This window comes from Amphimedon queenslandica, unplaced genomic scaffold (genome assembly GCF_000090795.2).
Source record: "Amphimedon queenslandica unplaced genomic scaffold, v1.1 AMPQUscaffold_12914, whole genome shotgun sequence".
NCBI lineage: Eukaryota > Metazoa > Porifera > Demospongiae > Haplosclerida > Niphatidae > Amphimedon > Amphimedon queenslandica.
This window is the reverse complement of record NW_003546850.1, coordinates 18,508-31,311: the sequence shown is the minus strand read 5'-3', so window position 1 is coordinate 31,311 and position 12,804 is coordinate 18,508. Positions and strand designations below refer to the sequence as shown.

At 33.3% G+C, this 12,804-nt stretch overlaps 3 protein-coding genes and 1 long non-coding RNA gene across 5 annotated transcripts in view; all 4 read right to left on the bottom strand.

Annotated features, from left to right (window-relative positions):
• Positions 1 to 108: 108 nt before the first annotated feature.
• LOC109586259 (uncharacterized) lies at positions 109 to 712 on the bottom strand. The gene is made up of 3 exons (XR_002186905.1): positions 560 to 712; positions 288 to 500; positions 109 to 236 (listed from the first exon to the last, which is right to left on the bottom strand). It is a non-coding gene; the product is annotated as an uncharacterized LOC109586259 (long non-coding RNA).
• A 436-nt stretch (positions 713 to 1,148) lies between these two features.
• Positions 1,149 to 7,442, bottom strand: LOC109586260 (uncharacterized). The gene is made up of 16 exons (XM_020002434.1): positions 7,382 to 7,442; positions 7,164 to 7,331; positions 6,951 to 7,106; positions 6,684 to 6,905; positions 6,458 to 6,637; positions 5,950 to 6,165; positions 5,723 to 5,893; positions 5,459 to 5,674; positions 5,258 to 5,404; positions 5,010 to 5,210; positions 3,696 to 3,854; positions 3,496 to 3,651; positions 1,909 to 2,064; positions 1,708 to 1,866; positions 1,500 to 1,655; positions 1,149 to 1,451 (listed from the first exon to the last, which is right to left on the bottom strand). The coding sequence occupies exons 1-16, from the start codon at positions 7,422 to 7,424 to the stop codon at positions 1,294 to 1,296; spliced, it is 2,664 nt and encodes an 887-aa protein (XP_019857993.1). The 5' UTR covers positions 7,425 to 7,442; the 3' UTR covers positions 1,149 to 1,293.
• Positions 7,437 to 11,703, bottom strand: LOC109586261 (uncharacterized). Of its 2 annotated transcripts, XM_020002435.1 has the most exons (11): positions 11,594 to 11,703; positions 11,216 to 11,398; positions 10,837 to 10,971; positions 10,594 to 10,788; positions 10,325 to 10,534; positions 10,056 to 10,259; positions 9,866 to 10,015; positions 9,320 to 9,711; positions 8,760 to 8,951; positions 7,787 to 7,933; positions 7,437 to 7,734 (listed from the first exon to the last, which is right to left on the bottom strand). In XM_020002435.1, the coding sequence occupies exons 1-8, from the start codon at positions 11,682 to 11,684 to the stop codon at positions 9,620 to 9,622; spliced, it is 1,260 nt and encodes a 419-aa protein (XP_019857994.1). In that variant the 5' UTR covers positions 11,685 to 11,703; the 3' UTR covers positions 7,437 to 7,734; positions 7,787 to 7,933; positions 8,760 to 8,951; positions 9,320 to 9,619. The 2 variants fall into 2 exon arrangements, with proteins under 2 accessions (XP_019857994.1, XP_019857995.1); XM_020002436.1 differs by lacking the exons at positions 7,437 to 7,734; positions 7,787 to 7,933; positions 8,760 to 8,951; positions 9,320 to 9,711 and having other exon boundaries at positions 9,880 to 9,992.
• A 312-nt stretch (positions 11,704 to 12,015) lies between these two features.
• LOC105314443 (ankyrin-3-like) overlaps positions 12,016 to 12,804 on the bottom strand; it is a 4,869-nt gene continuing 4,080 nt past the window's right edge. Inside the window, exon 2 of the mRNA XM_020002431.1 lies at positions 12,016 to 12,802. Within this exon, the coding sequence (XP_019857990.1) occupies positions 12,016 to 12,802 (787 nt within the window). The remainder of the gene's footprint in view (positions 12,803 to 12,804) is intronic.

Here is a 12,804-nt window from a genome sequence, read left to right as displayed (position 1 = left end):
AATGGAATAACTTATTCTAAGTAATGACTTACTGTCATCACTGTTGATCTGAATCACAATGATTTGAGTGTAAAATCTGATATGAGAATCAGGATTCGCTGATTCAATTAACAAGATGAGTCCTTCGGGATCTGCAACAATGTTATCATCATTGACTAGCCCATTCATACTCACAGAAAATGTACCAATCGAAGTATCAAGGCTTAACTGTACACTAGCACTATCAAAATCTTGTTCTAAAATAACTTATAAATTAATTTCTCAGCATAGCAAATATTATTTAATACCTTCAGCAGGATTAGAAGGAGCATTTGTTATGCTACTCAGTGAAGGTAAATTGTTATTAGTAGCAGTTTTGTTAGAGTATTGCTGGTAGGTTAGTGGCGTTACTGTGATATTTACTGGTACTGCTGTCTCTTTATCTTTACTGACACAGTAAATGAAAAAATACCACTTTCTGAAACTTCAAGGAATGTAGGACTGACAGAGAGTGTTAGAATCTAAAGAAAAAAGGAGAATAAGAAGTAGAGAGGTTACAAACAATACAATAGTAACTGACCATCATTGTCTTCAATATAAATAGTTGGGTAGTGTTGGCCAAATATATACCCAGTGTTCATCATCAGGCCTAAAAACACTTCTTCAATTGTTTCTAAAGTGACATTGTCATTCCTAATATTGATGTCAACATTAGTATCAAATGGAATTGTAATGCAGTTAAAATAAAGAAAATAATTGTACTGGATATGAGAGGGTATGGCAAACCATTGTGTTTTCTTTGACATGGCTATTGAAGTGTATGTGGACAATACTAGATAATTTTTTGTTATTTTAATTACTCATAATTATGACTATTGACTATTTAAGCAGTAATCATATTTTGTGGCAAATTCTAGATTGCAAATTTCATATTTCGAAAAATTACTGGACAAAATATGCAATTTTATGTCGTGCATGGTATGATCAATTCCAAAATAAAATTCATGAAAATAAACCAAAAATTACTGTATATGCCATATATTATGCGGGTATAAAATTTTGCGATTTAGCTGCATTTTTGTATTTGTGAATAAAAATTTTGCGATTTTAATGTAATCACTACACCTACTATATAATATGCACGCTATTATGCGGATTTTAATTTTGCAATTTTTTCAAAATGCAAAATTGTGAAATTTAATCTCTGTAAAATATATGGTGTATACAGTATACTAAAATTTCATGAATTTCACAAAAATAATTGTTTCATTATCAATCTGTGGTACAAGCAATGATTCATTCATAACAGTGCAATTAGGCACATCTGACTCCTGCATCTTCATAATGGCCACAGTTGTGATTTGTGGTGTGTGTACAGTTTGTAAGGTAAGATTCACTTCCAACACACTGGACATCGTCCATCAAAATTGATCCACTTCCTTGTCCAAAGTAGGCACTACCAAAGGCAGTTCCTATGTTGGGACACTCACACTCCAATCAACATATAAGCCTTTCCTTACCTGAACCATATCCCAGCTGTCTACATACAACACCAGCATCAGTGTTGTCCCAGAAGTCATCACACACTGTACCCCACCTTCCATTTTGACACAGTTCCACTCTTCCCTCATTCGAGTTTGATCCACCAACAAGACGCAGAGAACCAGAAGTACAAACTAAAGTAATAAATACATCTATTAACAACACAAATTTAATCTTCAAACAAACCGTCACAATTTACTCCAGCATCCTCAGAGTGTCCACAGTTGTGAGTACTCAAGTGTGTGCAGTTTGTCAAAAACTCTTCTGTTCCTGTGCACTGAACATCATCCAGGAGGATACTACCAGTACCTTGACCAAAGTAGGCATTTGTTCGAGCAGTTCCACCTGTCACAATATATCATTCATTGTCAAAAGGAATCAACTCACTTGTTCCCCAGCCTAGTTGTCTACACACTACTGCTGCATCAGGGGAGCCCCAGAAATCATCACAGACAGTGCCCCATGATCCACTATCACACACTTCCACTCTTCCTTCCCAACCGTGTGAACCACCAACAAGACGGATTGATCCAGTAGTACAATCTGTAAAATATTTGAAAAGAATAAACTGATTATTCAGTATACAATTTTTATTTGATTATTAATAGATTTATATTGTTAAATATAATTATAGCACATGACACATAGTTTATCTGAAAGACTAATAATTGATGCTATGAATAAAGTATGAGCTAACACAGCAGTAATAACAGTAATAATGAAATCTGTGCTATGCATTTTTATGATAATAAAAGTATAATCATGTGTGATTTAGAGAAGTAAAAACTAAAAGTATGACCAATACATAAATGCATAGATATGTCACAAAAGAGCACAATAAATTCAAAGTTTTGCTGGTACTTTAACCATCAGGATTTTGATGCAACCTTATGTCAAAAATTGGTAACAGATGCAGTATCAGTCAAAAATTGAAAAATACGTATAGTTTCCAGGTAACATATTTCACAAAATCATCTTCAACCTATTTACAAGGAAAATTATTTTCTTTACTCATCATTATTATTAGTACAAATTTTCATAAATTAAAATTTTTGCAAATATCGTTTAAATTGCAAACGTAGTGAAATAAAAAAACCCTAGAAAAGATAACCACAATATACAGCAATACAATTGCAAAATTATTTGAACTATTATGTCATAAATGTGTATAGTCACTAGCTATATACAATTCATTTCATGCTTCATGTACCCTCAATGCGAATACTCATTGCTTCCTATATACTAAAAAAATTTTTTTGGGTATTCTGAATTTAGGTGCATGTTGGAATCAGTACAAACAAGTAATATCAAATTACATAATAAACTGAAGTGAATAATGATAAAGAAACATTATATAGAATAAATTTTTGTTGGCTAAAATATTTTGCAGATCCTTGAAAATTAATAGTTATTATTTTAAACTGCAATATAGTGACGTGGCACCATACAGGTAGAAAAAACTGAAATGACCTTATAATGGCTTTAAATACACAAGTGTAAGTTTTTTGTGGACTGAACTTTTTTCTCTTTTGCGTGCACTAAAATGGGCTTCTTATTAGGCTGTAAAATAATGTCATGTGGCAAGTTCAAAAATTATAATTTTACAAAATGATGTGTATCCAGAAATTCAAAAATTAATTTTTTGAAAATTTTCACTACTATTCAGCGTATTAAATTGATTTCACAATATTTAAGTTCAAAAAACTTCAAAAAATTAATAAAATTTGTAAAATTTGCTATCCTCAAAAAACTACTACCATATAGCTAGAAAATTTGGAAAGTTAAATTGGCAAATCAACTCGAAGAGAGGTTTGGCAATTAAAATTTTAACTGGGTGTATGCTGCTACAAAACCCTATCAAATTAGAAACTAATTGCAATTAGTGTTAGACCACACAATCTACAAAATTAAAAGCACTACAAAACATATTCTAGAAAACATTTTGTGCAAAATAAAAGAAGTTTGTATGCTTACAAGCACATCTGACTCCTGCATCTTCAGAGTGAGCACAGTTGTGATTTGTGGTGTGTGTACAGTTTGTAAAGTAAGATTCACGTCCATCACACTGGACATCATCCAAAACAATTGATCCATTTCCTTGTCCAAAGTAGGCACTACCAAAGGCTGTTCCTATGTTGGGACACTCACATAGTTACCTATAAACCTTTCCTTACCTGAACCATATCCCAGCTGTCTACATACAACACCAGCATCAGTGGAATCCCAGGAGTCATCACAGACTGTACCCCATGCTCCACCACTGCATACCTCAACACGTCCCTCCATGCTGTTTGTACCACCAACAAGACGAATGGATCCATCAATGCAATTAGCTATATACCAAAAATTGGATAATAAAACAAATTAAACAAATCGGATAAACAAAATGGATGTTTATGAGGAGCTATGTGAAAATATTAATTAAACTAACTATGCATACATGTAATTCTCTTTGATGTTTTAGCTGCTAATGAGGTTTCCAAATACCATGAAGCCCACTAGTATTGCGCAATAATAACACATTGTCACTATCATAACAAGGCACCTATGGTACGTGGCCTCGCTGCAATAGCTGTTTCATTATCAACATTAAAAAAGCTTTGGCAGTCTGCTACAACATACAGTATTCTGCAGTTGCACTTGCTCTTGAATACCTGCAGAAGTAGCAGCACACACATGCAAGCTGCTCCCAGCTTGAAGGTGTGGCATTACATCATCAAATGCAATGATGGCAGCAAGAAGGCCATGTGAGAAAGAAGATTAACCTTTTCTTTACTAATCAGCAATATATGATAAACTTGCTGACAGAAAGTTGTTCCCTTTATATATTTGAGATAGTATAGACACTTTAGTACCTATAGCCCAGTAGGTTGTTGCTCCAGTGCTTCACAAACTAGAACCAGGACAATGATAACTCTTCATCAGGTAAGATTTAAAGAATTTTGTTCATATTTTTTGAAGGCCATCCTCTAATCTACTCAGTGTGGAAAATGCTACCAGCTATCTCTAAAGTGCAACACAATGGAACTTGACTCAACTACTCGATTTTCTTACTTTGAAGCTTCTTGTACCTAGTGCTTATATTTAAGCAACACAAAATAGTTAAGCAAGACTTTTCCAGGCCAAAAAGAAAGATTAGGAGCTTGAAACATGCTGTGCTAAATTTATAGTTTATTAAAGACAAAATTCGGTTGTACAGAATGAATGACAAACAGACACAACAACTACCCATACCTCGCATAGGCGAGGCCAACAAAAGCCCACATACACACAATGCATAACGCGTAGTATGGTACAATCATTATTTCATGGTTAGTTTAAATGAGTTAAACCATGTTTGAAGGTGTCCACACTATTTGGAACTCCTTGGGCTTTGCCCTTGGGTTCCAAATAGTGTGAATACCTTTTAACCTATATTTAATACTAAAATACCTCTACATTACATTACACTAGTAAACATGCACTACTATAAATATTAACACACTAACGTTCATCATCTTGTATCCTGATGAATGATGGAATCCGGTTTATTGTTAATCCACTACTTTCTGGAAAGACATCACTTATAAATACTGTAAAGTTCTCAAATAGTTGTTCACTAATGGTGTCATTGATAACATTAAATCTACCACATGTCCTGTTTGTAAATGCACGTAATCTTGAACGAATTCTACGAGTATTATAGTCACCTAATTAAATGAGACATAATTTAATGAATATTAATATTAATACTTACTCCTAAATCGTGCAGTGTTATCTTTAGCTCTTATGGTTATTTCTGTATCAGTTGATAATACTCCTCCAGTTAGTACAGCACATATTTCTACAGTTCCTTCATTCTCAATCACATCATATGTTCCTCTCTCTAATGACAGCACACCAGCTATACAGTGAATATTACAGTGTTAATATGACCTTTTCTCCCCTCTTAACTCACTGTCATCATCAATAATGGTGATGGTAGCTGTCTGCAGAGCTCTCTGTACTTGAACAACATTGTCACCACCAGGTAATATGATGACTCTTATTGTTTCATTTCCCTCAATGATATTATCATCAATACTAGTGATAGGAGTGAATGTAATATCATTCAGTCTATTATTGGCTCTTAAAGTTAATCTTGGAACAGTAAATTTAAGAGAGTAATCACTACCTAAAATTTAATATCAAAAACCAACTACATGACTACGATAATACTAACCCCTTGTGGCAGTCCCAGCTATGTGTCTCAATCGAACTGGTTGTAAACGACTCTCTGGATAACCTCCAATGTCTAAACCACCAGTCTCATCTCCTATCTGCTTTATAGTTAATGGGGCAACTTCTCCTTCTTTAATAGTAACTTCTAGTTCTCTAAGTCCAATACTGAAAACTATAATACAAACAAAAAGCTAATAAAACTAGTTATCTCATGAACAAATGACTTACCATCTCGATTTTCAAGTCTTACTATTTGAGTGTCAGGATCTAGTCTAACTCTAGAATCATTAACACTGAGTCTCATTCTAAACACTTCTTGTAACTCCACAATATTATCCCGTGGCATGAAGAAAATCACACGTTCAAAACGTTGATCAAACCGAAATTGACATGTTGTTGCTGGTTGAAACACAACACTACGTTGTTCAGTAAAATTGAATAAATCTAAATTAAAGAAGTGAATATGTGACCATAATTGACAAAAGGTACCTTATGGCGAATATTAAAATTCATCTTTATAACGAAAAATATCAACCTGTGAGTGCTCTGTTAGTCAACAATTGTTTCTATAAGCTACATAGTAACTTTTTGCATCCTCTGGAGTAATTTCATGATAAATGGAGCTCAGGAACTTGGATTTTTTAGGCTTTAAAGACCAATTTTCCTATCCGCCATAAGGTACCTTTTGTCAATTATGGTCACATATAATTATTGTTAAAAAAATTAAATTTCATACCAAAGTCTCCTACAGCAGCTTCATCAGGAGCCAATGGGCCAGTATACCTCTCAAGGGAGACAGTGACTTCAAAAGGAGTTTCATACTCAATACTTTGACGTCTAATGCCAACTACAGCATTACCACCTTCTAATGGTGGTGGAAAGCATGGGCATGATCCTATCAGACCTACAAAAATTACTGAGAGTGAGAGATAATAATAATTCAAATACAAAATTGCCCTCACTGTCTATATCATCAATTGTAATGCTAAGACATCTGTATACAAGTACAACTCCTGATGGTATTGGTGGATCAATTGGACCAGTTTCAGCAGCAATTGTGTAATCAAATGAAAGAGTTGGTTGAAGAGCAACAGCATTCCCTTGTGATACATATCGTATGCTAAACCTTTCTGGTAGGAAACCATTGGTTCGTCCAGTAAAATCTGAGCTTAGATAGTTATCAACTGTAAGCAGAAAAAATAAATTTAAAGTAAAAAAGCATTATTTACTATTAACTGGCATAGCTGGCTCTCGTGAAATAACGTAATCCAGACCAGTAACATCAGGAGCCCCAGGAGTACTGAGGAGTACATCAGCAGTAAATGAGTATCTTCTACCAGCATCACTTGGACCAATATGCACACGTGATTGATCAAAACCAACAACTAGTGAATAACAAAAAATTAACCTGACTTATTGAAAGTATCATATTCTATTTTTACCAACGCATGCACCACACTGTGCAGCTAGTGAAGAATGAGATATATATCCTCCACTAGTTCTATTACAGCAGTCAATAGCTGCAAGACTGACTCCATTAGTATTACTAACACAATTATAAAAGGACGAGTAACACTGCACAATTTCATAATCTTGCAAATGACCCTGAGCTATTTAGTATGCACCAATTAATACTTCAATAATAATACAGTAAATTCACCTGAGAGTAAGAGCAAAGCCAAGGATAATAAAACAAGAGCCATCTTGCATTCTTGCCTCTAATATTGTGGTTTTATAATTATGCGTTTATTAATAATATCCAGTTATAAATGGGACTATCAAAATTAAACAAAATAAATTATGTGATGGAAATATCATCATCTTGTATCCTAACAGTTGACCAAGAGTTGTTCACCAACAAGTTCTTATGCCGAGGAAATACTCTGAAAATATACATATAGAACTCCTCATATCTCCTCTCCTTAGTATCGTCATCCACAATGTAGAGTGTAGCACAAGTGCTGTTTTGATATGGAGGCATTTGCAAGCGAATATCATAGAAAAGGTAGTCAACTAAAAATGAATAATTGATATTGATAGACTAACATAGCATGATCATTCGTACCTGGGTATGTTGCAGTTCCTCCTACGTCAATGATGAAAATATATAAAGGACTGGATATGACTCCTCTGGTTAAAGTGACACAAATTCCAATACTTTTGACATCTTCTGTCACAGCATATAATCTCCTCTCCAATGATAGAAAGGCACCTGCAAATTAAGTAACAATAGATTATATAAAACAAGGTAACAGTAATAATAATAATAGAAATGTATTCCTAGTGATAGATAGTGATGTAATAATTCATGTCGTCATTATAATGTTGAGAGTGGCATAAAAATAATTTTTTCAGCAATATACATTGTACATGCAGTGTTGAATAATAACTGGGTGTTTCATCAAAATGGCTCAAAAAGAATTCTTTTACATTTTCTCATAAATATGCATGTTTTTATACATTTGGGTAAATTTTGATTAAAATTGCTGCTCAAAAATATGATGACTACAGTACAGAAATATTGGCTAGGAGAGAATTCTCCATTTAAAAATTTTTTTCTGATACATATACATGAACTTACGTTGAGTAGAAAGTTTGAGCTGATTCCAATCAAATTTGGATTTTTTACAAATTTTCAAAGCTGTTCAAAAATTTTGCTAAAATTAAAAAAGGAAGGATTCTTTATTTTATAATTTTTTCTCATACATCTTATGGTATGTGGAATGTTTGACCTGATTCATGCAAACACAAATGTACAAAAAATACTTTTATAAAACTCTTAAATCAAAAATTAATGTCAAAATCATGCAGTGCAATTATTTAAGCCATACACCATAGTACCTATCTGGCAAATCAATTTTTGGAGGGAGGCACGCAGCTAAATTTAGTAATGTTAATCACATTTTTAGAGTGACTTTAATTACAGGTACTAATGTTGAAGGTATTAAAGTATTGTACATGTATTTAAAAATAAAAATTGCAATTGTAATTGAAAAAATTAATTGTAAAAAATCCTCTAAAATATTCTATTTACTTACCATCATCATCCTCTATAGTCACATTCATTGTTCCTGGATTACCCAAACCTATATTACCAATGTTCCTCAATCTTAATAGATAAAGTTTATCAGGTTCCAGTGCAATGTCATTATCAACTACTGGAAAAACAACAGTCCTATTCCGTAGTACAGCACCAGTATCAAATGTCACAAAACCAAGTGATGTTCTATCTATTGGAATAAAGGTCATTTAAATTATAATTATTTTAGCTTAAGATGGCAATTCTTTGGGTAATTTTGGTCACTAACTTACTATCAGTTTTTATTTTATTTAGCGAGATGCACTAAGATTGCACCAGTTAGATAGCACACAGCTATAAGTACACATGTAGTTATTATTTTGGCTCTTATATTTTTTAGGCAAAGCTAATATTTGACTTGTAATTTATCTCATCAAATTTTGGTAAAAAAAATCATGGCTCATGCATGACCGGCCTGGACCAAAATTCATAATATTAAATTGAACAGAATCATGCCACCTTTTAGCCCGAAATTTGCAAATGCTGCATATAATTACAAGTATAAATGTTCAAACGTACTTGTAGTTCCATCATCAATATATACTTCAACATCTTCACTTTGACTTAATTATGCTCCTCCTAGTATGACAGTGATTGATTGATTTCCTCCTCCTTCAGAGAATGTAGCTTGACCCATAGCAAACCTTACTTCAGCCTCTGTGTGTATTGAATGTGCAGTAATGGAGGTTAATGAGATTATGTACACTAAGTCCTACTTTTGTTTGAAGTCAGTATCAGGTTAACAGTATTAGTCGGATAAAATTGAACACTGGTTCTGTTATTGACTGGTCGAAAGTGTATCACATAATTTTGATTTTCTCATATCGTCTTGTGATAAATTGCAGTCATATTAAGACTTGTCCCTTCTCTGTTAAAAACCAAATTACCAGGAGGTGAAAACACTACATCTCCTACATTTAAAAAACAAATAATATTATTTACTTTATCAAAATTAATATAGCTTAAAGTTTAATACCATATTTTGTGCATAACATACCACATACCAGTAATAGTACAATATAATGTCTGAAGTATTATTATTATGCACTAACAAAAAATATGTACCAATTAATGAAGGGATGGTTTGATAACTAAGGATAAGAGTACTTAGATCTAATTCTGATACCACTCCAGTCTGCTGCATAATATTTAACGAAACAGAGTTACTGTTTTCACTCAGCTGCAATCTGCTCTGATCAAAAGAGAGAACAAGGCCTATTAATAATGGAATAACTTATTGTAAGTAATGACTTACTGTCATCACTATTGATCTGAATCACAACAATTTGAGTGTTAAATCTGATACGAGAATCAGGATTCGTTGATTCAATTAACAAGATGAGTCCTTCGGGATCTTCAACAATGTTATCATCATTGACTAGCTCATTCATACTCACAGAAAATGCACCAATCGAAGTATCAAGGCTTAACTGTACAATGGCACTATCAAAATCTTGTTCTAAAATAAATTACAAAATTAATTTCAATAATTTGTAAACATAACTAATATTAATAGATTAATACCTTCAGCAGGATTAGAAGGAGCATTTGTTATGCTACTCAGTGAAGGCAAATTGTTATTGGTAGCAGTTTTATTAGAGTATTGCTGGTAGGTTAGTGGCGTTACTGTGATATTTACTGGTACTGCTGTCACTTTGTCTTTACTGACAGCAAACGAAACTATACTACTTTCTGAAACTTGAAGGAATGTAGGACTGACAGAGAGTGTTAGAACTAAAAAAAAAAGGAGAATAAGAAGTAGAGAGGTTACAAACAATACAATAATAACCGACCATCATTGTCTTTAATATAAATAGTTGTGTAGTGTTGACCAAATATATACCCAATGTTCATCATCAGGCCTAAAAACACCTCTTCAACCGTTTCTAAAGCGACATTGTCGTTCCTGATATTGATGTCAATGTTAGTATCAAATGGCTCTCTGTTTGGGTAGTAGAAATACTGCTGCATAAAGGTATAATCCACATCTATGACACATTATAAAATAAAAATGAATTAGGAATATCTCAAATTACTATCAGTAGCATTAGTGTAGAGTATGTTAGCAGTGATTAAGAATGATGGAATGCTTCCAAAGGACGAAACAAAAATTGGTATAGTCTGGAGTCCTGTTTCATTTAATATAATCCTGCTGTGCTGAAATCCAATATCTATACAAGAAAAAAGAATCAAAATAATCGATAATGGAATTTTAAGAGCACAATAGGCATTGTGCTACCAGGAAATGATTTAATAGTCCCTGTTATTTGAGCAAAACCACTAATATTATTCATGATTTTCATCAAAGTTATATGTATCATAGTTTAATGCCAGTGATAATAAAAAGTAAAAATTAATAAAATTAATAAATTAAGAGCTATGCAAATAAAATATGTTATTGCTTTATTTGCTTACAAAAACATGGAGTGCAGTTTCCACCTCCTACAGTGAAATACACGTTGCAATTCTCACTGTTTCTGTCCCCACAGTTTCTCTGAATATCTGGTATCTTCTTCGCACAGCATTCAATTGGTGATGGAGCAATATCACCATTCACACATCTATTCCTTATATAACACCTTGTCTGGCCCTCAACACCTAAAAATAGAACTACTCAATAATGACTAAAACATTGGAATATAGGATAAAGCTCAGTTAAGTAATATAAGCATGCCCTTAATTAACAATTGTAATTCAGTGTGCTGTGGAGAAAGTCAAAAATAAATCTAAAACTGACACAGAAGTACTTTGCGTGAAAATACACAAATTTATAAATAGCTCAGTACAACTAACCTAGGAACATAAGAGGGCTCAAAGCAAGGAATAAAAATAAAAATGAGTGAGCGTAGGGGTTCAACGACCTCACCAGAGTTAGAGACGCCATTGATGAGAGGAGTATCCAGTAGGCCGTATATTGTTGTCACGTGTAATCACGTGGCAGCTCAAATTGGCTCATTATGGGTTGCACCAAGAGTACTCTTAGTTGCACAACACCAAGTGTGCAAATTGCAAAAACTGCATGGTGCAGAGCACACAGAAGCATGTGTGCAGCCTTCATTTGTATTGTGGAAAGTGTAAGGCTTTTAATTTTGAATGTGAGTTTAATAAATAAAATATAACTTTAAATTAGAATAAGCAATAACAACTGTGTCAAAACATCAAAGCAAAATACTAACAAAAATAACTAACAGTAAAATAATAAAATGTAGATTATTCTAGATACTAAAGCTGCCACTACTGGCTGAGTTCCTAGAAAAAGATGAAACAATACTACCACATTTTGTTCTTGCAACAAAACTTAAAAAAGACTTTACAGAGCTGGCTATTTCCAAATCTTGATTTGGTTGCATCACAGATTCATCTGTGTCATCGTCCAAACAGTATTTTTGACACAAGTGAGTTATTTCAGCATCTTTGGCAACTTTTATTGCTGTATTACCATCAGCAGCTTGAATTGTTGGGTCAGCTTTTTCCTCGAGTAGTAACTCAACCACATCATAATGTCCTGCAGAACTAGCAAGCATTAAAGCTGTATATCCTCGTTTACTTTGAATATTTGGATCAAGTCCTGCTTCCAGCAAAAGTTTAACAATATCTATTTTATCTTTGTAACTTGCAAGCATTAAGGCATTCCACCCTTCACAATTCTGGGCATGAATATCAATTAATTGTTCCTGTAGTAGTAGTTCCACTATTTTTGTATGCCCATATGCACAAGCAAGCATTAAAGAGCTGATGCCATAGCTGTTTTGAACATTTATGTCCACTATTTTTTTAAGCAATTCAACTATTTGTACATGTCCATTTACACAAGCAAGCATTAAAGCTGTAAGGCCGGTGCTGTTTTGATGATTATGATTTATTTGTTCTTTTAACAACAAAGTGACTACTTGAGTATGCCCATTTGCACAGGCCAACATGAAGCCATTTACACCATTGTTATTTTGAGCATTTGGATTGTCAATAACTTTCAGCAATTTTTTAACAACATCACTGCAACCACT

What these genes read in the sequence shown, in the direction of transcription:
- LOC109586260 (XM_020002434.1), bottom strand. Translation starts at nt 7,424, where the DNA reads ATGGCTCTTGTTTTATTATCCTTGGCTTTGCTCTTACTCTCAG. An exon ending in ACAGTGTGGTGCATGCGTTG is followed by an intron (nt 7,107 to 7,163) that starts GTAAAAATAGAA and finishes GTTATTCACTAG; the next exon opens with TTGTTGGTTTTGATCAATCA. An exon ending in CAGGATACAAGATGATGAAC is followed by an intron (nt 3,855 to 5,009) that starts GTTAGTGTGTTA and finishes TTTGGTATATAG; the next exon opens with CTAATTGCATTGATGGATCC.
- LOC109586261 (XM_020002435.1), bottom strand. Translation starts at nt 11,684, where the DNA reads ATGGCGTCTCTAACTCTGGTGAGGTCGTTGAACCCCTACGCTCACTCA. An exon ending in CTACACTAATGCTACTGATA is followed by an intron (nt 10,789 to 10,836) that starts GTAATTTGAGAT and finishes AATGTGTCATAG; the next exon opens with ATGTGGATTATACCTTTATG. An exon ending in TTATATTAAAGACAATGATG is followed by an intron (nt 10,535 to 10,593) that starts GTCGGTTATTAT and finishes TTTTTTTTTTAG; the next exon opens with TTCTAACACTCTCTGTCAGT.